The sequence below is a fragment of the Fundulus heteroclitus genome, chromosome 24, assembly GCF_011125445.2.
Source record: "Fundulus heteroclitus isolate FHET01 chromosome 24, MU-UCD_Fhet_4.1, whole genome shotgun sequence".
Classification (NCBI taxonomy): Eukaryota; Metazoa; Chordata; class Actinopteri; order Cyprinodontiformes; family Fundulidae; genus Fundulus; species Fundulus heteroclitus.
Window position 1 is genome coordinate 24,999,436 of NC_046384.1, and position 24,331 is coordinate 25,023,766.

General features: G+C 40.1%; 2 protein-coding genes and 1 long non-coding RNA gene across 3 annotated transcripts in view; 1 reads left to right on the forward strand and 2 right to left on the reverse strand.

The window, feature by feature from the left end:
* The window catches only part of LOC118557830 (receptor tyrosine-protein kinase erbB-4-like), a 263,294-nt gene extending 256,943 nt beyond the window's left edge, over nucleotides 1-6,351 (reverse strand). The window contains exon 1 of the mRNA XM_036128250.1: nucleotides 6,206-6,351. Within this exon, the coding sequence (XP_035984143.1) occupies nucleotides 6,206-6,269 (64 nt within the window). The 5' untranslated portion in view covers nucleotides 6,270-6,351. The remainder of the gene's footprint in view (nucleotides 1-6,205) is intronic.
* A 1,836-nt stretch (nucleotides 6,352-8,187) lies between these two features.
* Nucleotides 8,188-23,762, forward strand: LOC105931052 (receptor activity-modifying protein 1). The gene is made up of 3 exons (XM_012869542.3): nucleotides 8,188-8,447; nucleotides 10,416-10,554; nucleotides 22,064-23,762. The coding sequence occupies exons 1-3, from the start codon at nucleotides 8,387-8,389 to the stop codon at nucleotides 22,317-22,319; spliced, it is 456 nt and encodes a 151-aa protein (XP_012724996.1). The 5' UTR covers nucleotides 8,188-8,386; the 3' UTR covers nucleotides 22,320-23,762.
* Nucleotides 10,436-18,205, reverse strand: LOC110368950. The gene is made up of 3 exons (XR_002428561.2): nucleotides 16,972-18,205; nucleotides 12,015-12,091; nucleotides 10,436-10,547 (listed from the first exon to the last, which is right to left on the reverse strand). It is a non-coding gene; the product is annotated as an uncharacterized LOC110368950 (long non-coding RNA).
* Nucleotides 23,763-24,331: the final 569 nt, after the last annotated feature.

Here is a 24,331-nt window from a genome sequence, read left to right on the forward strand (position 1 = left end):
TTGTATTATTGTATTTGCCGTATATTATTTCATTAAATAGTTAAGACTAAAATGTTTTTTCCATATGTTTTACTGAAGCATTTAATGTTACTTTTGAGGAACAGTATGAGTAATTACTTCTTTATGAATGAACTCATACCAAGCACGGGGCGTAATAAGAATCCATTTACTAACCTCAGGACGAAACCTGTAATTACAGGTAAGGACCCTTTTTACCACTCATCCATTTACTAACATGTCTATTCCTTGTGGGGTTCAGCAGACTTCACTGTTTAAATTGTGAACAATTTTCTAGTCCAAACAATGAACTAATTGGTCTCATAAATGCATCATGATTTCCAAAAGAAAGGGATTAATCATTGAAAAGTAAGCCAAAACACACAGCTTTATCTGTGTATTACAGCTATTAGAAGAGATACCTAAAGCACGAGCATGGATCCAGTGATGTTTACTGTAAAACTGTGCGGCACTGTCTTTTGTATGAGAGGGAGATCTCAGTCTTCCTGAGAGAGGGGGACATCTGTGCCAGGCTTCCACTCTTCCACCGGCCAATCTAACTCCCACCAGGAGTTGGCGCCGCATGCTTCAGCTCAACCAAAGCCAAACCCCGCTCATCATTAGGCAGCAAAGGCACGGGGTGTTCAAAAGTCTGTCCTGCCAAGCACACAAACTCAGCGCCAGAGACGGCGAGGCATTAAGGATCTTGAAGGATGACCAACAGAAGCCAATATAGCCGCTATTTTGCACCCAAGTCTTGTGTGTTTTCCTTCCCACGCTGTGCAGTTGTGATTACACATGTAAATATTTGGTGGTGCGCAAACTCAAAGAACAGAAGCCCTTCTGTACAGCCGGGGCGGCAAACAAAATGTCAAGCAAACAGGCGCGTGACGTCGGCATATCGAATGCCTGGGAAGAGAAAGGGGGAAAAAAAAGAAAAGAGACAATGAAGACATCACTTTTCTCGTGAGGGAGAACAGCGTCATCTTTGTTGGGGCCGTCAAGATAATAATCTGAGCGCCGATTCAGACGGCGAGTACCATGAGAGGTTGTGTACTGCTGTCTCTGGCCTCGGAAAAACGTTCCATCACCCCCCCCCACGCGCAGTGCAGTCATTTGTAAAGGCTTCTATTGCGAACCGCTGAGACTGTCCAGCTTCGACAGAGGAAGCAAATAACACCTGAATGTCACCCCCGCTCAACCGCAGATATTATTCTTTTGTCCAAACTGCCAAATTTTATTCTGACTCTGTCTCTTGCACCCGAGGACACTGACTAATGCACAGAAACAGCAAAAATCTCCATCAGCTGGCAGAAAAAGCCTGGCAAGAATCGAACCTGGAATATATCGAGTAACAACAGCCGTGTTGACTAATTTAAAAGTAAGACTGAATTCCCACACCCCCCTACCCCCACTTCCTCAAACCCATCTCTCATGCTGTCAAATAAAGGCCTTGCAGTCCAGACTGATGGTATCAAAAATGTGCTTAATTAGCTTGTAATACATTTTCATTTCCTTTCCACAAAGCCTCAACCACATTCGCTGACAAATTTAATACCAGCAAACGTTGGGGTGTCTCGTCCCTCCACCATTTCAAAGGAGAACGCATCTTCAAATGTCATCCATACGTACACACATAATCCCACACTAGCAGGGACAATTAAATAGTTTGATCCATTTGTCTGAGCAAGCGGCTAAACACTCAACTGTATAGAAAAACAAGAGACGGGTAACAACCAAGAGGATTTACCCCCAGACACATTGTGCACAAATCACTTTTTTTTAGGAGAACTACATAATTTTACAAGACATTTGCTGCCACAGTATTTGAAGATGCTTAAAAGTAACTACTCAATACCCCTTGCTATAAAGAAGTTAGGGTTAGGGATGACAGGGAAGTGTTATCCTCTTTTAACCACATGGATATAAAAAAATCTTGATATGTGAGACATTTTTGAGAATCTGTAGTTATTCAAAGAACTCTCTGAGATATTTTTTTCTAGTTATCACAAAAGATCCCAAATGAAAAACAAGATACAGTAATGAGGTTGTTGTTTTTTTTTTTTTTTTTTTTTTTTTACATGGACAGATCTGATTAGTTTATTATGAACATTGTGACTCATTAATGTGTCTGTTTCTCTGGGGGGCTTTCTTACAATCAGTTGCAAAACTACCTTACCTCAGCAGGTAGCAAGACAAATTATTATTGATGCAACAATCACTCAGATATCATTGATTGCGCAAACAAAACCAACAAAATTAATTATAGTGCACATACGAACAGCATTGGTATTTGATGCATTTTGTTTTGAGTTTAGCATAAATCAAATACATTTATTGGGGCTGGTCATTTACTGTTTTCCATTACTAAGGTATGTTTTCACATAGTTACAAGCTAGAACTGAACATTTAGAAGGTCAGTTAATTACGTTTTATTTTGCATGCTGGCTTTTTTTGGCTGGCTTAAAGAAGGCTCCTACAGTTTTCACCAACCTTTCAATAAAAGCACATTTTTGGAGATATTACTTTTAAGTGTTTTAAGTTTGTGAAACTCCAAAGAACCAAAATACTTGGTAATAAACAAATAGGTTTGGACTTTATATAAGTTTCACCACATTAACCCATGAATCAAAAGCATCCCCAATTTGCAGGCATAATTACCAACTGTAGCAATGACGAGAGACAGAAGAATACTACACATTTAGAACAATTCAGCATCAAACATCTCATTTTAGAAACTTATCAAGGAGGTTTGCCTGAGAAAAGTTAACCAAGACCAGATGGAGAAGAGACCTTTTGTGTTTTTATCTTATTAATTATGAATTAAATTGAGATTAACAGGAGCCAGTGGCTGGTCAGAGTCCGGGAGAAACCATATATCAAGAAGCTTGTGGTGCATGTTTGGCACACGTGTTCTCGTCCTCCACATAACACCTAGTTTAATGTACTCACAGCCCGGCGAAACTGACTGGCAGGAATGCTACAGATATTTGTCTCGCTGCAGGAGCATGCAGACAGTTTCAATTGCATATTCACAGGATGAAAGGAGCACCTCCTACCTTGGCTTCACTTGGACTGCCATGTGAGTGAACGTAAATATATGATGCCGGGTGGCATTCTTTTAAAACTGCAACAATGATGAGAAGGAGAGTAAATGAAAGAGAGATGCAAACATTGACAAACACACACACACACACACACACACACACACACACACACACACACACACACACACACACACACCCACACACGCATACAACAAACTTCCCACGAGGCATAGCTCAGATTCTTGGGCCGAATTTCCATCACAAATATCTCGGATGGGAGCGTGTGCATGGAGAATAAATAAAGCGGAGAGGGTGCCACTATTCTTCCCTCATTCTTCCCTGCCCTGCTCCCATCCATCCGTGCATCCATCCACTCCTTTTTAATGGGCTGCATTCAGCTCCCAACAATTCCAGATCCACACCAGAGCCACCACCCGGAGAGTGAAAATATAATCACTAAGCAGTGGACCTGGGATAGAAAGCATGAAGATTCACATGTGTGCATTTCTAAGACCTTGCTTTTATCATTTTCATCCTGTTCAGCTGTCAGGGTCTGTGCTTATTAGTTCTTATGTCAGTCAAAGATCAGACATTAACACTGCACCATTATAACCTCCGACAGGAAAAGATAATCCCATTTAGACCTGGGCTAGAAGGTATGCATGGTTCAACTTGTGCCTTTTTGACCATTTTTAGTTGTATCCAGTAATTTCAACAGTGTCATGTCTGAGACTGAGACAGATTTCCAAATTGCTGTATTGTATTTCAGAAGTGAAAACTGACATTATCTGGAACATGGTAAGAAAGTGTGCTCTGCCCCATTTTGTGTTTTAAAGGTATCTCTACTTTTTTCCCCCCGCAGTTCCATTGTCAGGTATTATTCAGATCATGTGCTTAAAGACTACACATCAATGGAAAGGAAGGTGTTCATAAAACTGCTGTTTTGTATTTCACTCAGGAAAACTGATCATATCCAGCTGGACCCGAGAAACACAGAGCTAGAAAGTATGCACCTCTCAATATTTGAGTTTATAGACTTAAAATTTAAACAGTAATTATCAGTCTAAAGTTGGACAAACAAAACAACAAAAGACAAACTTGACAAGAAAGTATGCATTGTTCACCAGCTCAGCAGTCAGTGTCTAGACTTAGTCGCTTTCTGAAAGATGAAACATCAATTCAATCAAATACCACAGCTATACTACCACTAGGGCAAATTGATCCAAGAGATGTGCACCCAGGTTAGAAAGTGTGCATTGTACCTCTTGTGTGTAGGTAAGTGCAGAAGGCTGTTCTTTTTTTAATTTTAACAAGGAAACAGATCCCATTTCTCTGATATATGATGCAAAGTTTAGATATCAACTCAAAAAAGTTTAAATGCCAACCAATAAGGGCAAAATGCCCCGATATAGAAGTAAATTAGAAAGTACGCATGGTTCCATTTGATTATTTTTAAGACATTACTTTTGTTTTTGTTTTTTTCTCCAGAAGATATAAATTAGGATGACCACATCCTTCTGGAATTAGACTTATAGAGTCTCCCCTGTTCGTAAGGCATGCATCAAAACTCTGAATGGAGCAAATTGATCCTAACCATCTGGACGTTTGAAAATATTCATTGTTCCCTTATTGATTTAAAAAAAAATATTTAAACCAAAGGTTAGTGTTTAGACTCAAACCAAAGGTTAGTGTTTAGACTCAGTGGTTCTGGACTCTTTAGACTAAATATCAAGCTAAAATAATGAATGCACCAAAACTATGCTGTGTTTAATCACACCAGGTAAACCGATCCTATACTACCTATGTAATCAGAAAGTACACCTGGCCCAATTTGTATCTTTAAGGCATTCATCTGGGCCAGATAGAAGGGAGGATTAGTACCTCAAAAGAATTTTTTTGCAGCTAGAACCTTTATACAATTCAGTTTTTATTTTTTTTATTTTTTGTTAATCCAGTTTAACACACAGTGTTTGTACTTGATTGTAGTATCAGTTCAATTTCAATTTAGACATACACTGTAATGGTTTGTACACTAAGGCAAAAAAAAAAATGGCTAATGGCTTGTACTTGTATAGCGCTTCAACTAGTCCGACAACCCCAAAGCGCTTTACACCACAATCAGTTATTCATGCATTCACCGCTATATTAGCCACAGGGGATTTACTGCCATACATCTGGGCCCTCTGACCACTCCCAGCAGGCAATTTGGGTGAAGTGTGACACAACAACTGAGATGGTAAGAGCAGGGGATCAAACCAGTAACCTGCCAATTGCAGGACAAACTCCCTAACTCTTGTGGCACACCAGCACCAGCATATAAAAACGCATGGTTCTGTTAATGCATTTTAAAGACGTTTCTTGAACTTTTTTACCCCAGTTTCAGCAATCAGTGTCCAAAAGCCACACATGCATCTTATGTTAGACTAGAACTGATCCCATCCTCGTGGATATGGGACAGAAAGTGGGCAAGATCCAATTTGTGCAATTAAAGACATCCCTCTTGGCGTTTCTTACAGCTCAACAGCTTCATGGCTGAACCATAATCTTGTATCTTGTGGCAAAATGTACAACAAAAAGAACAAACATTAAACAAAATATGTCTTCATCAATGAGCAAACTTCTAAAACAACAGTGATGCAAGCAAAACAAAAGTGTCATTAAGGAATTTCCAACGTGAAAAACACGAATTTAAACACCAGTAACTTATCTGAGTTCATTTGAAAGCTTAGTTGCAGTAAAGTGCGTCTCAGCCCAGGGACCCTAAAAACAGGGGGTACTGATGATAAAAGCTACATCACTTCTCACCGCTCCATATCTAAATTATTCGCACAGCTGAAGCTAAGAAATGTTAAATTTGCAGAAATAGTTATGATATAAATATAACAAGAAACTGGGGAGGGGGGACTACGTTCTTTTTTTTTAAATAACAAAACGTGAGTGGATATTTTGGAGCAGATGGAGAGCGTTTTACGCAGAGACCGGCGCTCCGCTGCAGGTGTGAGAGGATCTCGATGATTCAGATGACAACTTGTGTTCAGTTTGTGTCACTGAAGGATTTGCGCTTCGTCGCTCCAGGCACACTTGACCGAACCAAGCGATGCGCACAGACGCGCATCTATCCATGCATCCATCCATCCATCCACATGCATCCAAGCTCTCACCTGACTGCGCTGCACTCCAGCGGATCACCAACAAAGTGACTAAGACGCACACCTGGAACTTCATCTTTGATCCAAAAGAAGTCTTGTCTTGTTAACTCCCGTATAACTCACATGTCCAGTTAAGATATCCTCGCTGTTCTCACGCACTCTCACAGAAGAACAGACAGCAGAAAGAAGAAGAATAGGAGGAATGAAAAGCGTTTAAAGTGTCGGGAAGAAAAGTGGCACCGGGGAATTGACGCCTTCCTGCTTTGTGTTTGTGTTTGTTTGTGGGCTCCCAGTCCGGTGTTTAGGTCGCTTTCCGCCGCGGACACTGAGCCATTTACTCCTCACACTGCCATTGCGCCGGTGCTTGGATTTAGAGAGGGGAGGGGGCGGTGGGGACGCATGTTGGGATGGGTGAACGTGGTGGGGGTAGGTAGTGGAGGGGCGTTCTGCACACGCCTTTTCTGCCTGATCGACATCTCTCTGTCCCAATCACACAATACACACATTTACTGATGAAGTGCATCTTTGTCATCGCGCCTCCTCATTGGTTAATAGGTGTTAGCGCGGCTGTCACTACACCTGTAAGGAGCTGGTTTTGTTTTGGTTCCCCGCTGGGAGCCACGTTTCCCACTTTAACATGTGTGGATCAGCTGTATTCTTTATCTAAATGAGCCCGTTTATCCTTCATTATTAAACTCGTGGATTCATAATATAGTTAGAAATAATCAGATGCAGATAGATCAATTATATAAAACGTGTATTAACAGGAAGACTCGGTCAAACCACACATATATTTATGTGTAGTCCACGTGAGCTATAAACTCTTAACAGCCCAATCTAATACACTGAAGGATTCCAGCTCGGGTAGTTCGGTCTGGACAAAGAAACGGGTCGATATGGACTCATTGTGATACACAGAGTTATTTGATATCTTCTGCTGCCCTCTAGCGGAACCACTAGAGGATTCGTCTTGTTTCTTTTCTGTTTCATTATATACATACAGTGTGTGTATATATATATATATATATATATATATATATATATATATATATATATATTGGTATTTATAAGGACGTGCATTTAATTTAATTTAATTCCACTAATGTTATTTGTTTAGCCATATTTATTATTTTTGATTAAAAATGTCATGTATTAATTTTAATACATGACATTTTACATGGTCTGTGATGCATGCCATTGTATTTGTTCTTTTCTGTGGTGGACATACAAGCCAGACTGTTGTCTTTTCAAAATGATAGGGAATTTACATATTCTTATCCTTTTATTTTATTTTCCTATTTTAAAGACATCTATTCATCCATTCATTGCCTATATCTGCTTATCTATACAGGACCATGATGGGGCTGGTGCCTATCTCCAACAGTTATGGGTGAGAAGGTGTGATACACCCTGGACAGGTCACCAACCCAACAGCCACGCACACACACTAATGGCAATTTAGACAGACAAATATGGTTCACATGTTTGTGTACTGTGGGAGGAAGCTGGAGTACCCGGAGAGAACCCACAGATGCACAGGAAGAGTTTAAACCTAGGACCTTCTTGCTGCAAGGCAACAGTGCTACCAACTGTTCCACTGTGCAGTCCAGTGGTTTATTATCATTGGATTTATTACATTTTTATCTTTCTACCATAATTAATTAATTTATTTTTGTATTTCATGGGAGCATGCCGCAAAGAGCTCTTAAAGCATCAATGTAGCCCACTCTGGTCCTTTACAAAATATGCACATAAACATTTACTTATGCACATTTATGCGTAGGATTGACCACAAAGAGAAAAATAAAGAATTTGTGCATCACATTGGATTCTTGAGAATTCCTGATAATATAACCATTAGAAAGAAGAGATGGAAATGTGCATTGACAATAATGAGCCACACCCACTGCATGTTTTATAGGCTGTCTCAGTGATCCTGAGCCTTTCCATGACGACCTCCTGCCATTCAAAATGTCCCGGCTCTAATTTTGGATCCTGACTTTGTTTTGTACCCTGTGTGGGATGCGGGGGGCTCAGATGACATGCTCCGTCGAGGAAGCGGACAGGACACTGACCGACTCCGGGTGATCTGCCCCTCCAGCCAGCACAGTCCATCCACAATCAGCGGCTTTGGGTGGAAAACTGAGTTGAGGATGAGGTCCATGTTTCTGATCGGCAAGCAGTGAGGAGGAGATGGAGTTTGTTTCCAGCGTGGCTCTGCTCCTTAGAGCAGGACTGCTGCTGCTGCTGGTAGGTGAGTGTTCTAAACAGGTTATTTACTCTTTATTGGGACTATGTCACTGCATATGGAACATTGTAAGAAACAAACAACAAATGTGGAGCAACAAAAATGTAGCAAAAATAAAATGAGTAAAAAATCAGACAAATGCATACATATTATACTTTTATTTTTCAAAAACAAAAGGTCTGAGGAACCGCTTACCGTGTAAGCTGAGAGATTTCTGAGGGGTTTCTTGCATATTCGTCTTGTTTCAAGTCACCCCACTGCATCTCAATGAGAAGAAGACGTGGGCTTTGACTAGGCCCAGGACTTTCCATTTCTCCCTTCTCAGCCAGTTCTTGATGTTTTTACTGGTGTTACAGATGGTCACGTGTTTTCCTCAATAAACCTCTGATAAATAGAATTCATGGTGGATTATGCGATGGTGACTTCGCCAGGCCCTGCTGCTGCATTGCTCTCTCACATCATAACACTCCCTGCTCCATGCTTTAGAGTTTATATAAGGCTCTTTTGCTGGAATTATGTTACACTGCAAAGAGGGAACTAAAAATAAGTCAAATTTTCTTCAAATTAGTGCATTTGTCCTTGATTTGAGCAGGTAGATGAGATTATCTGCCAATGGAATAAGTATGTTGACCCCTAAAATACAATAATTAGATATACTGCACCTGAAATAAGAGGCTAGAGATGACTTGTTCCTATTTTAGGTGCAAAAATCTCATTGCATTGGCAAATCATCTTATTTACGTGCTCAAATCAAGGACAAATGCACTAATTTCACGAAAATTTGACTTAATTTTAGTTTAGTTTTTGTAGTGTATTTGGTGTACGGCAAACATGTCCTGTCTTCTGGTTTAGCTTTAGAGGGTCAAACAGACTAACCATCCTTCAAAATACCGTGTAATGTTCTGATCATGTTTACCTGATTCTTCCCCCTAATCACAAGACCACGGATTAGGAGGAAAATGTGATAATTGTTTCCTGAGCTACATATCACTTGTAGGAGAAAAAAGGAGATCAATGTCTGTTGTGTACTTGTCAATAAATTGATTTCATTTACAGAGAAACTTGAAAACTCTGTCAATAAAAAAATTATTTTTTGTTGGATGTTCTCTTGCTTCTCATGTGCTTGAATTAGGCAAGCCATTTGCGTATTTATTCTAAATCCTTGATAGAAGGTGTAGATTATCTTGTATTTATTGGCTATTACTCGTAAGGAGAGCCACCTATTGATTATATAGTGTCACATCAGCTGAGTCAGTGTTTAATACTTTATATTTTTATTATTTTCTATCTTTGAATTGAGAAAAGTTCTTCATCTAGATTCTGGGTATTTTTCTTAAATTACACACACACATTTTACTGCTCCACTTCTGATTCACAGCTGCTCCCGTCATTCTTCTTCCTTTTGCTTGATCTCTTTTCAAAACGCAACACATTGGTTCCCCCTTTGAGATTTCAGCGCCTTATGAGAGTTCGCCGAGTCAGAGCAAACATTACGGGCAAACAGTTGGTCCTTATCAGGCCGGCGCAGCCTGGGATCCACCGCTTTTTCAGATCGAAACAACAAGCCGTTCTTTTCCTCCCTCTGCATAGTATTACATTCAGCTTCAGGTCCGATGGGATGGCTGTGGTCTGCCTCCACATTAAGAGGCTGTTTGCACACATCTCCAAGGTAAACAAATGGGATTGGGACTCTGATTGCAAATTAAAATCTTTTCTTAGTGAAAGTAGCAGACTAATAGGGAAGAAATGGTCCTGAAGGAATAACCATAGCCAGGACGTGACCTTGTTTGTTGCACAAACATATTCCTAATTATGGGAGGGGGGGGGGGGGATTAAACAAAGCAGATAACCACTGTGTTGCTTTCTACAGATTTTATTTCATGTTCACAATAAGGGAATTATTCTGCCAATCATCTGGGACAATAGTAAAAAAAACACCTTTATTTTTGCCTCTTTTGTGGTTCTTCTCTGCAGCTCATGTTCGTCCTTCAGTGTCTGGATGTGATGGACAACTCTACGAGGCCAGGATCAACAATTTATGCTCGAAGAAGTTCCATTTGGATATGGGAAGATTGGATTCAGACTTGTGGTGCAGCTGGCCAGAAACTATAGAGTGAGTAATAGAAAAAAAACTGTTTTCCTCAAGACCATGTATAAATATTGTAAAATATCACACAATGCAAACTTCAACTGCAAAGTGTGTAAACTATACCTTTCATATAAAATCTATGCAATGAGACACAGATAAACACAGAATCCCTGGCGCAGAACTACTTTCTGTGGAAATTATCAACACAGGACACATAGTTAAAGACCACAAAAGCATTGTGTTAAAGTTAATGGATAACCTAGCCAGCCAGATTGATAATGTCTAGCATTCTACTTTCTGTGCATTATCAACTTGGGAGTGCTCCTGTCGAGTCCATTTGTGGAAAGGAGCAGAACTGACTGGGTGAAGCGATACCTAGTGCCTACCTACCAAAGGTTGGTTTTAGCCTATTGTGGTATGAAATTAATACAGAAGCAGTAGACGTCATGAGAAACCCCAAGTATGTAAGCTAGTCAAGATCAAGGTGCTTCTTGCTGTTCTTCTTTCAAAGAAGAAATCATGGATTCTTACAAAACAGATGATAGCAGCAGCTAAGCATGCATCCTCCTGCACTGCCACGTTTATGTTGGTTATGCTGTGGGGTCAACCACTCTTGTTTTCATCACAGCACTGTGTCCCACCTTAAACCACTATTTTGCAACTTGATTGGTCTGAGCTGTTTTTGGTTCGGACACAAACAGCTGAACCCGGAGCGGTACATGATGGTTTCTTGTGTGTTTGTGAACGCACAAATACCGCAAGAATTCATCTTGCAGATAAAGTTAGTTAATGGATCCTCCTCTTGCCTTTTGGATATTTTTGGTACCTCAAGGGTCAGTTATAGGATCCCCACTGTTCACTATTTCTATAAGACAGTTAGGTCAAGACAGAAATGCATCTATTTGCAACAGTGTAAGTTCAACAGTAAAAAATAGTACCATCAGCACACAAAGTTATGAATATGTACAGTTTGCAGGTCACATTCAGCTACAGCTACGATGGCGCAGACTGGCATTGAACACAGACAAAACAAAAGTCATGCATCTTTCAAACAGAAAGGAAGTGCCAGCTGCTCTACCCGGTATTTTATCCAGAGAAGGTTCCCTATTGAGTTAGTCTCTTCCCATAAATATTTGGTCATTTTGGTCAAGCATCTTTAAAACAGACTGTAAAATTAGCTAAAATTAGCTTTCCTCTATAGAATCAGGTCATGTTTCCCTTTTAAATCAAGGAAACAGTTGTTGCCACCTTTGTGCCTCTTTTAGGCTTAGGGGAAATTGTATATGCCTCTGCACATTCTCTTCAATTAGATTCTGCTCATCATGGAGTGCTAAGGTCTGTAACTGAATGTAAATGCCTTACTCATTGTTACACTATGTATTTTTTAGTTAAATAACAATCTCTTTTCATACACATTTTTTCATTGGTAGAATTTTTTATAAAAATTAATTCTTGGCTTGTTGTCCTCATAACTATCTTCTTACATGTCATCAAAACACGTCGGTCACAACTTCTGATCCCAGGGCATCATTACTCTCCGCGTTCCCTCTGTCCGTACAAACTGAAATGAAAATGAGAATTTTCAAGATTTATTCTGTAAAAAAAGGTCAAATAATAAAATCAAGGCTAAGAACAAAAGCCTTGAGCTTGGACTACCCTCTTGTGAGGTTATGCACAGGAGCAAATTAATTCATCAACATCTTTGCTGAGGAAAGAGACACAACTAAACACGAAAGTAGTAGACCAGGAGTACTTTCCATGGTAAAGAAAACTAAAGAGAGGTCACACAATTAATAACAGCAAAAGCTTAGTCAGTTGCCCAGAAAAAGATACTGATAGGTATCAAAGACCAGGGGTACTTCATCTGTATTTCTTTTTTGAGAAGGCTGCTTGTGTTTTATAGTCTTTCTATTGCTTGCAGGGTTCTATCATTCTTTGGGGTTTTTCTATAACACTTTGCTGTCCTCCCTATCCTGGTTCTTTAGGTTGCTTTGAGTTTACATCTTTCTTTCACATGATAATCTTTGCTCAAAATCAACTGTTTGCTCAGTCAGACCTGCATTTCCTGGATCAGTTTGATATCATATTGGTGGAGTACATGCTTAACTGCGAAACAGGCTCTCACTGATCAGTGGCTTTCTTTTCCAAGCACCAGCGGTTGGAGGATGAGTCAGACAGAAAGATATAAAGGCACTGAAGAAGCTTCTGTCAAAACTGTGTTTTCCCTCCTGGCTCCCTGTCCTCGCTTGGTCCAGCACAAAATAATTGGTGCTGGCACTCTTTGTGCTGCAAAAAAGCACAGGCATTTTCAAGGTTTGCACTGGTGTAATAAAACTCCTGGAAACAATGTGTGGCAGCACAGCAGAGAGCAAAATGAAAGGATTTGGGAACTACAAATGAAATATTGCCAGTGGCTATATCTGGTTCAGGTAATGTCTTCTCTTGTGGGACTAATGTTCCTGCCCATGGTCCTGAATACAAGAAAAGAAAAACAACAAACTGCCTGATTATATTAGGCTGAAGAGCTGTTTGTGCTAAATATCCCAATTAACAAGATTGAACATAAAATAATTTCTTCACAGTAGCATACCAGCTATTCTTTACATGTACAGAAATCTAATTTTCCTTAAGATTACACAACTAGTTTTAAAATAATGATCTCCCTAACTAGTTTTAAAATAATGATCTCCCTCTTAAAGGAAGGTCAGATTTTTTTAAGTGACATTCTGTGAGTTATTTTTCAGCAGGTAGTTTCCTACCTAAAGTATACATATTTCTCAGATTTAAAACTGGGAGCTTACGCTTTTTGCGGTAAGGCGTATTGTGTCACTTCCTGTTGTCACAGTGTGAATTTGTGGTGTGAATTTGTGGTCTGTTGCTCCAGACTCTCTCACTCTTATCTTTAATCTATTTGCTGTAACCTCTGTTTCTAACACATAAGCACTTTTAAAACATTCTCTGTAGCTGCACATCGCGCTTGGGAACTCCTCGTGTTTCACATGGTTTGCTTTGTGGCGTGGTAAAAGGGCGCAAGCCTAGCTTTAGCCTAGCCTAGCTTTAGCTCCATAATGGCTTACCCCCTTACTCTCTCCTCCGCTTCTCCGTCTCTGTCTATGTCTCCCCCTATCTTCTGCTCTCTGTGTCAGATGTTTAGCTATTCCTCTGCCTCCTTTAGTGATAATGGTACTTGTAATAAATATAGTATTTTTGTAGCTTTGGAGGCAAGGGTGTCAGAATTGGAGACTCGGCTCCGTGCGTTTGAAAAACCAGCTGATAGCCGCCCCTTTGCTAGCACGGAGCCACATAGACCTAGCGTTACTTCACTTAGTGGTCTTCCAGAAGCAGCGCCCGTGCAGCCGGGTAACCAGGCCGGCTGGGTGACGATTCGTATGAAGAATAGCTCTAGATTCCAGCCTCCAGGTCACCACCAACCTGTCTGCGTTTCTAACAAATTTTCCCCACTCAGCGACACACCCGCTGAGAAGCAGACTCTGGTGATTGGGAGCTCAATAGTCAGAAACTTGGCACTAGAGACACCAGGGACCATAGTTAAATGCCTGCCAGGGGCCAGTACGGGCGACATAGAATTTTACCTGGAACTGCTGGCTAAGGATAAGCGTAAATACAGTAAGATTGTTACTCACGCTGGCGGTAATGACACCCGGTCACACCGATCGGAGGTCACTAAAGTTGGTGTTGCTTCGGTGTGTGAGTTTGCTAAAACAATGTCGGACTCTGTAATTTTCTCTGGTCCCCTGCCTGATCTGACCAGTGATGACATGTTTTGCCGCATGTCATAATTCAACCGCTGGTTGTCTAGGTGGTGTCCTGAAAACAACGTGGGCTACATTGATAACTGGCGAACTTTCTGGAGAAAACCTGGTCTGATCCGGTGCGACGGCATTCATCTAAACCTTCTACCTGCATGTTGGACCCAATCCCAACCAAATTGTTTAAGGAGGTATTCCTTTTGATCAGTGGTCCTATTTTAGACATGATTAATCTATTCTTAGTAAATGGATATGTACCACAGGCTTTTAAAGTAGCTGTTATTAAACCTTTACTTAAAAACCTTCTCTTGATCAAGATGAGTTAGTAAATTACAGACCTATATCTAATCTTCTTTTGTTATCTAAAATTTTTGAGAAAGTAGTTGCTAATCAACTCTGTGAACATTTACAAAGTAATGACCTACTTGAGGAGTTTCAGTCAGGTTTCAGGGCTCATCATAGCACTGAAACGACTCTGGTGAAGGTCACTAATGATATTCTCATGGCCTCAGATAATGGACTTGTGTCTGTACTTGTCCTGCTAGATCTCAGTGCTGCATTTGATACAGTTGATCACAATATTCTCCTACAAAGACTTGAGCACACTGTAGAGTCTCTAAAAGTAGAATGGGAGGCAGATCCTTTAGCTATCAGGCTCCTCACCTGTGGAACCAACTCCCAGTTTTGGTCCGTGAGGTAGATACCCCGTCTACTTTCAAGACTAATCTTAACACTTTCCTTTTTGACAAAGCTTATAGTTAGAGTGGCTCATGTTACCTTGAGCTACCTCTATAGTTATGCTGCTATAGGCTTAGGCTACTGGAGGACATCAGGGCCTATTTTTCTCACTCTACTGATTTCTACTGTTCTCCAGATTTGCATTGCATTGCATTGAAATGACTGTTGTCATTTCAGCTTTTAACTTTTTGTTCTCTCTTTTTTCTTCATAGTAGGTACACCTGGTCTGACGTTCTGTTAACTGTGAAATCATCCAGAGAAGAAGTTCCATTTTTAACAGATTGTTCTGAGCCATGAACAAAACTTAATCCCTAAACGGCACTGGCTGATTTCCAGGTGCCTCCTTTCGCAGTAAAACATGTACATGACCTGTCAGAGCTGAAGTCTGTTGCCCACATACTGGCTTTGTTTCACTGTTCATTACATACGACAAAAACTGTTAATAAGACTCAAGTTTCAGACCAGGAGACTAAATCGAGTCTAAAGTCTTTAGGGTATAAGTTGAGTCTTATTATTTGCAAATTAAGTAGGCCTATTACCTCAGTCAAAGTTTTAAACTCACCGTCTTTGGGTTGTCAATGTTGTAATGTACAAGATCTCAGATTCAGAGATATTAACATGAAACATTGAGAAAAACAATCCAATAATTTTCTCACTCTATTGAGTTCTACTGTTCTTCAATTATGCATTATGTGTTGTCATTTCTGCTTTAACTTTCTGTTCTCTCTCTTTTCTCTTCATAGTAGGTACACCTGGTCTGGCGTTCTGTTAACTGTGACATCATCCAGAGAAGACGGCTCACCCGCTACTACCATCTAATGTAGAACAGATTACTAGATCAATGTGTGCTTCTGTGCTTTTTTGTTTCTCTTGTTGTGTCTCTGTTCTGTCTTCTGTAACCCCAGTCGGTCGAGGCAGATGACCGTTCATACTGAGCCCGGTTCTGCCGGAGGTTTTTCCTTCCCGCTAATGGGTGGTTTTTCTTCCCACTGTCGCTTCATGCTTGCTCAGTATGAGGGATTGCAGCAAAGCCATGGAAGCAGTGAATGCTGCTTGTCGGGACTTTGATGCAATCAACTGGTTTCCTTATATAGGACATTTTTGACCAATCTGTATAATCTGACCCAATCTGTATAATATGATTGAACTTGACTTTGTAAAGTGACTTGAGATGACATGTTTCATGATTTGGCGCTATATAAATAAAATTGAATTGAATTGAATAAAGAGGTAAGTCACGTAAAAAACCCAAATCTTTATTTTGACTAACTAACAAACAGGTTGTTATGGAGCAGGCGGAGAAGTATGGATCTGACATAATGCTTATGTGACTGATGATCTTTTGAGAAAATGAGGTAGACGTAAATATAATGGCCGATTATATCATTTACAAGGGCCTGGAAGACCTCCGAGGCAATCGTGAGTCCAAAAGGCATCACTAAATACTAAATGGTAGTGGTGCGTAGACGTGACTGGAAGAAGTATTAAAAGCAGTTTTTCCATTCATCCCAAAGTTATCTTATTGTTAACTTAATATTATTATTATTCAATCAATATTATGTTAGCTTAACATTGACTTAATCGGTTTAGATCAGGTTTGCTTAATATTTGTATAACATTAGTTTAATCAATTTAGAGCAATGTTAGATTTATGTTAGATTAATGTTAGCTTAACATTAGCTTTGTAAATTAAGATGGTGTTATTTTAATGCTAGCTTACTGTAGCGCACAGTAACATTGTTGTGATTGCGCTATAGTTGTAAATGTAAATGAATATATGTGCATACAGGCTATAAATGTACTATAAATGTAAGTATAAATATATACAGGATATGAATGTTCAAACTTTGAAAAGATTATGAATATGAAAGGTTTTAAACAGACTTTAGAGATGAATAAGTATATGAAGAGTATTTACAAACAGATAGATTACCATTACAGGAGAGTGAATAGTCCACGTGCTGGGTGACTGGAGTCTTTGATGATTTTCCAGACCCTTTTCAGATACTACTTCCTGTAGATGTCCACTATGGCAGGATGTGCTGCTCCAGTGATAGGCTGGGCGGGTTTTCACCACCCTCTGTCCGAAGCAGAGCAGCTCCCGTACCAGACGCTGATGCAGTTGATTATGATGTTTTCGATGTTGTAGTGGTAGAAGTTCACAAGGATGTCTGATAACATGTGGTTTATCCTCAGAGTCCTCAGAAAAAAGAGCCGCTGGTGAGCTTTCTTGACCAGCTGGGAACAGCTGGTTGTCAAGGTGAGATCCTCAGAGATGTGAACTCCGAGGAACCTGAAGCTATTTACATGTTCCACCGCCGTTCCTTTGATGTAGATGGGCGGGTAGGGTCGGCATTCCTCCTGAAGTCCACAATGACCTCCTTGGTCTTTTCTGTGTTGAGCAGCAGGTTGTTAGTGTCACACCACTCAGCCAAACAATCCACCTCCTCCCTGTAGGCGGCCTCATTGCTGTCTTTGATGAGACCGATCACCGTAATGTTATCTGCAAACTTAATGCCACTACGGAGTGCAAACAAACACTCCGTAGTGGCAGCCATCTTGTTTGTTTTGGCTGAGGGATCCTCGGGCGCTTCATGTCACTCAAAATATAAAGCCCGCCCACGCCTGTGATTGGTTGGTATCAGGAAAGAGGACTCTATGGGAGCAGTTACTGACTCAGTTCGCTGCATAGCAAAGGAAAAAGCAAAACTGAGTCTGGCTGGCCAGGCTAGGGTAGAGAGTCAGTGGTCTGAAGTCACATCTGACTCAGCTGGAGTTGTTGGGTTCCCTCTCTAAAAACGAGCATAAAAGTTGTTGAGCTCCTTGAGGAAGGAGACATCAGAGGAGGCGGGAAAGGTGTTAGTGGTCTTGTAGTCTTTGATGATCAGGAGTCCTTCCCACATACGTCGGGGGTTGGATTCGGAGAAGTATTCTTCTACCTTCCTTTTGTAGTAGTGCTTGGCCTTTTTGATGCCCCTCTTCTGCTCAGCCCTGGCTGTACTGTTGGCCTGTACACCTGAAGGCTAAGTTATGGACATTCAGCAGATGACAAACATTCCGAATCAAATCGAATCATCCAAGGCTTCTGGGTGGTAACAACGTCCATATTGGTGGAGATATGGTCCAGTACAGATGAGGCATACTGGTCCAAGTCTGTGTGAGTGAACATGTTCCAGTCTGTGTTCTTGAACTGGAGCACAGCATTTGTCCACTCTGGCCACATTTGTATTATCCTTACAATGGGTTTCACACATTGAATGAGTGGTGAATACCAAGGTGTGAGGAACAAGGAGAGATGGTATGATTGTCCAATGTGGGGGAGGGGTGTTGCTTTGTATGCTCCAGCTAGCTTTTTTTAGGTCATGTCTAAGTGAAAAACATGATATAATCCTTCTATTATTAGTGATGGAAAGCCATATTCCATCCATTTTGTTTACCAAAGAGCAAACGAACCCAGGTTAGCAAGAACCCATTTTTTTGTCAATACAAAATGAAGATTAAAGTAGCCTCATGTTTCATTGTTGATTATTTACCAATCTATTCATACTTAATTTCATAATTACACTTTAAGAAGTTAGTTTTCTTGATTTCTACCGTCCCAAGGAAACAGTTAAAAGTTATCCAGAGAAGAATCTCTCTCTAGAATGTTGCAATGCTCCACTGAGTGCACTCCTCAGTTGGAATCCTTCTCCACTGCTTTTGCCCTCCATCACCAAGCAGTTATATATAGCTCTGTTAAGCTCACTGGTAATTCTAGAAACTCTTCACATCTTTCCCTCTACCAAAATTAACCTCCTTCTGTGGTTTCACTCTGAGCAGATGTTGAGCAACATTAGTAGAGAATATTCCATTAAAGAGGGCAAATGTAATATTCTGACACATTATTATTTTAGGTTTTGACTTCAGAGTATTGAATATTTACTCTAACATTTAAAAGTTGGGTCCATTTGAGTGTATAGTAAGTAAATGTCTATTTATCTCTCATACTTTAGACCTTGTTCTGACATATGGCATTGATTGTGAAGAATTAACAGTATTCTCTCACAACCCTGTCCTGTCTGATCATTTTTTAATAACATTTGAGTTTAATCTAACTGAGTTCTCCACCCCCAAAAGAGGGTTCCATTATAGTAGATTTTTATCGGATAATGCTGTATCAAAACTTAAAGAGTCTGTCCCCTTAATATCCTCAGTATTGCAGAAATGCCCTGTAGATGGCAGCATTGCTGTTTCTTCCCATTCACAAATCGATACCTTTGCTAACAATCTGACTTCCTCATTGCGTTCTGCATTAGACAATGTAGCTCCCTTGAAAAAGAAGGTGATTATTCACAGGAAGCTGGCTCCTTGGTTTAATTCAGAGCTGCGTTCCTTGAAGCACAATGTTAGGAAATTGGAGAGAAAATGGCGCTCTACACACCAAGAGGAATCCTACTTAATCTGGAGGGACAGACTATTGTTGTATAACAAGACCCTCCGCAGAGTTAGAGCAGCATATTTTTCATCATTAATTGAAGAGAATAAAAATAATCCTAGATTTCTCTTTAGTACAGTTGCCAAACTTACCCAGAGCCACAGCTCTGTTGATCCATCCATTCCCTTAGCTCTTAGTAGTAATGATTTTATGGGATTCTTCATAAATAAAATTGATGCCATTAAAAATAAAATAATTGGCATCCTCCCAAACATGATTACCTCGTCCTCAGTAAGTGAGGCAGCATTGGAGGAATCTTTAGAATCTGCGCAGTGTTTGAACTGTTTAGAAGCAGTAGAGCTTTCTGAGCTATCTATAATTTTAGCTTCATCTAAACCATCTACCTGTATGTTAGATCCAATCCCAACCAAGTTGTTTAAGGACATATTCCCTTTGATCAGTGGCACTATTTTAGACATGATTAATCTATCCTTAGTAAATGGATATGTACCACAGGTTTTGAAAGTAGCTGTTATTAAACCTTTACTTAAGAAACCTTCTCTTGATCAAGATGAGTTAGTAAATTACACACCTATATCTAATCTTCTTTTCTTATCTAAAATTCTTGAGAAAGTAGTTGCTAATCAACTTTGTGAACATTTACAAAGTAATGACCTACTTGAGGAGTTTCAGTCAGGCTTCAGAGCTCATCATAGCACTGAAACAGCTCTGGTGAAGGTCACTAATGATATTCTCATGGCCTCAGATAATGGACTTGTGTCTATACTTGTCCTGTTAGATCTCAGTGCTGCGGTTGATACAGTTGATCACAATATTCTCCTACAAAGACTTGAACATACTGTAGGGATTAAGGGGAAAGCATTAGGCTGGTTTAAATCTTATCTATCAGACAGATTCCAATTTGTTCATGTTAATAATAAATCTTCCTCAAACTCTAGGGTCACCTGTGGAGTACCACAGGGTTCAGTCCTTGGACCAATTCTCTTTACTATATATATGCTTCCGATAGGCAAAATTATCAGACAGCATGGGATTAATTTCCACTGATGATACTCAGCTATATTTATCCATAAATCCTGATGAATCCAATCAATTACTTCGACTGCAGTCATGTCTTGATGACATCAAAAGCTGGATGACTTTAAATTTCCTGCATCTAAATTCTGACAAGACCGAAGTTTTAATCTTTGGGCCAGAGTCCTCAAAAAATAAACTTCTTAACCAATCACTTAATCTGGGTGGCATTAACCTGGCCTCTGGTAATAAAGTAAAAAATCTTGGTGTTATTTTTGACCAAGACATGTCATTTAAATCCCATATTAAACAGGTTTCCAGAGTTTCCTTTTTTCACCTCCGGAATATCGCCAAAATTAGAAACATTCTGTCCAGGAGTGATGCTGAAAAACTGGTCCATGCATTTGTTACTTCAAGGCTGGACTATTGTAATTCTTTACTATCAGGAAGTCCACAAAATGCAGTTCAAAGCCTTCAGCTGATCCAAAACGCTGCAGCAAGAGTTCTGATGAAAATCAACAAGAGGGATCATATTTCTCCAATTTTAGCTTCCCTTCATTGGCTTCCTGTTAAATCAAGAATAGAATTTAAAATTCTTCTTCTAACGTATAAAGCCCTTAATAATCAAACTCCATCATATATCAGAGCTCTGATTACCCCGTATGTTCCTAACAGAGCACTTCGCTCTCAGACTGCAGGTCTGCTGGTGGTTCCTAGAGTCTCTAAAAGTAGAATGGGAGGCAGATCCTTTAGCTATCAGGCTCCTCTCCTGTGGAACCAACTCCCAGTTTTGGTCCATGAGGCAGACACCCTGTCTACTTTTAAGACTAGGCTTAAAACTTTTCTTTTTGACAAAAATTATAACTAGTGGCTCATGTTACTCTCAGCTACCTTTACAGTTTTACTGCTATAGGCTTAGGCTACTGGAGTATATCAGGATCTAATTTTCTCACTCTATTGAGTTCTACTGTTCTTCAATTATGCATTATGTGTTGTCATTTCTGCTTTAACTTTCTGTTCTCTCTCTTTTCTCTTCATAGTAGGTACACCTGGTCTGGCGTTCTGTTAACTGTGACATCATCCAGAGAAGACGGCTCACCCGCTACTACCATCTAATGTAGAACAGATTACTAGATCAATGTGTGCTTCTGTGCTTTTTTGTTTTTCTTGTTGTGTCTCTGTTCTGTCTTCTGTAACCCCAGTCGGTCAAGGCAGATGACCGTTCATACTGAGCCCGGTTCTGCCGGAGGTTTTTCCTTCCCGTTAATGGGTGGTTTTTCTTCCCACTGTCGCTTCATGCTTGCTCAGTATGAGGGATTGCAGCAAAGCCATGTACAATGCAGATGACTCTTCCAGTGGCTCTACGCTTCCCCAGGAGTGAATGCTGCTTGTCGGGACTTTGATGCAAGCAGCTGGTTTCCTTATATAGGACATTTTTGACCAATCTGTATAATCTGACCCAATCTGTATAATATGATTGAACTTGACTTTGTAAAGTGCCTTGAGATGACATGTTTCATGATTTGGCGCTATATAAATAAAATTGAATTGAATTGAATTGAATGGTTCTTTGCAGGATTTATGAGGAGCTGACTAACTGCACCTACCAGGTGGCCCTGAAGATGGCCTGCTTTTGGCCCAACCGGGTGGTGGACAGCTTCTTCATGCAGATTCACCGCAGTTACTTTCACCACTGCGCCTTGACTGGCCGGCTCCTGCATGAACCACCCATCGGCATCCTCGTGCCCTTTATCGGAGTGTCTGTGCTGATCACCCTCCTCATGACTGCAGTAGTTGTGTGGAGGAGCAAACGCACACAGGGGATGCTTTAGAGAAGATGAAAATGTGTTGTTCTCAGGATTTGGAAGTGGCCTCATAACATCAAGTAAGCCACAGTCAAAGAGAACTTCATGTACTGTGAGAAGCAGTTGCATATCACACCTTCACTAACATGTAAATTTATTTGGTGTTGAATCTAAGCCACATCTGCTTTAACAGCTGAGAGGAGGTGAAAGTAGAAGCATGACTTAGTCTCTGTAGCAAATGATTAGAGCAAAATTAAGATATGTGTGTACATTATAAAATATGTATTTATATTCTTAAAACTCTTTTTATGTTTATGCCATGGGAAAAAGTGTTGATGCAACACAAAATGTTAGAATTAGCTTCTGATTTTGTGTTTGTATTTCGGTCCAGGAAGAAATCCAAAAAAGGATAATGTAATAATGTGTGACACTTTGCTCAACTGTGCTGCCAAATGCACTTTTTCACTTTTGTCACCAACCGTCACCATACTGTGTCTGGATTGTTGGGTGGAGTTACTCTTGAAGGACATTTCTATTAGGTTTATAGGCAGAGTTGATGAGTAAGTCCACTACCCTGGTTGATAAGCACCCCAGCCTATTGTGTCATATTTACTGTTGGTGTACTCACCTTTTCTTCCCCAGACAAATGATTTCCAGGTGCCCCAGACAGTCAGAAGGTGGAATATCTCTAAACAAACATGTTTATGGTAGTCTCTTATTTCAAGTTTTTCTTCTCTTTCTTTTCTTCGTTAATGCAGTATAGTGTTACATGAGACTGGTTGAAGACCTCAGCTACAACGTTATTTTTCCTTTTTACTGCTACTCAGTGTGAAACTCCTGGTTGTTTTGTATGTAATGTAACCGATGAAGTGTTTCACTTCTAACATTTCCATGCTGCCAGGTGTACCCATACGTGTTGACGATGAGAACATGAAAGTGAAGAGAAGACTTTTTTCAATCGAAATACATTCATGGTTTTCTCTGTGGTCTATATGAAAAAAGAAATAAGTTTTGGTGTTGAAATGCACTGTACTTGGTCTTGGACTATTTCTCCAGTTAGGTGGTCTTGTCTATAATACTCTGTTATTCTCTGTTATTGTTTTCAAATTGCTGTGAGTGCAAATGTATATTATCCACCTGATGCCATCATTGCCAAGTTCTGCCCAGGTGGCTAAAAGATTCCATATTGTCTCAAGATGATATTGTCCTGGTGCTTACTGGAGGTTACCACTCTGGACGTTATCATTGTTAACACCAGAGGACAGTAATCCTCTCCTTATTTCTAGCAATCAGTCAGCTGATTAGAGTGATGGAGTGACTTCAGCAGTACTCCCTCACAAGTTGATTTGTTATCACGGTATGTGACAATGCTGGAGTTTGTCAGTATTGAAACAAAAACAAAGGACATTGCAAAGTTTGTATTCATGTATAAATCTAACACTGGATTAAACAAAAATACAAAAGCCCTCACTTTATGACCATGTTGGATCATCAGAATGGTTGTCACGCTGCTCCTTATGAACACTGCAGATGGTGATTAGGATGGCACATAGGTGTGCCACCTGCTGCAGGTTGGCCATGCCCTCCAGCAGACATCCTCAGAGGCAGAAAGAGAACTTACACATCCACACACAAACATACTCACACACAAGGACCATGACAGAAATACCACAACAAAAAAAGTGCTCAAAACAAAGGTTAGATTTATATATTAGCTTGTGTTGAATTTATTCAAAGGGTTTTACCAAGGGAACCATTAGTGTATCAGTGGCCCTATATGTTTACTATCCATTAAATTTGTTAAATTAAGTTTGGGTGTGATGGGATGAAGTGGAAGAGTGCAGGCGCATATCAGTGAGCTTTGGTGGTAGGCTTTAGCAACTGCATTTATCCTGACAGTTTCTCGTGACTTTGGACTGTATCTGAGAAGCAAAGCCTTTACATACATTTTTGTATCACCAGCTACAATTTTCGACAAACAAAATTAAAGAAAACTATGGCTCAAACTTCAGGCCACCGGCAGGCTACAACTACAAGAA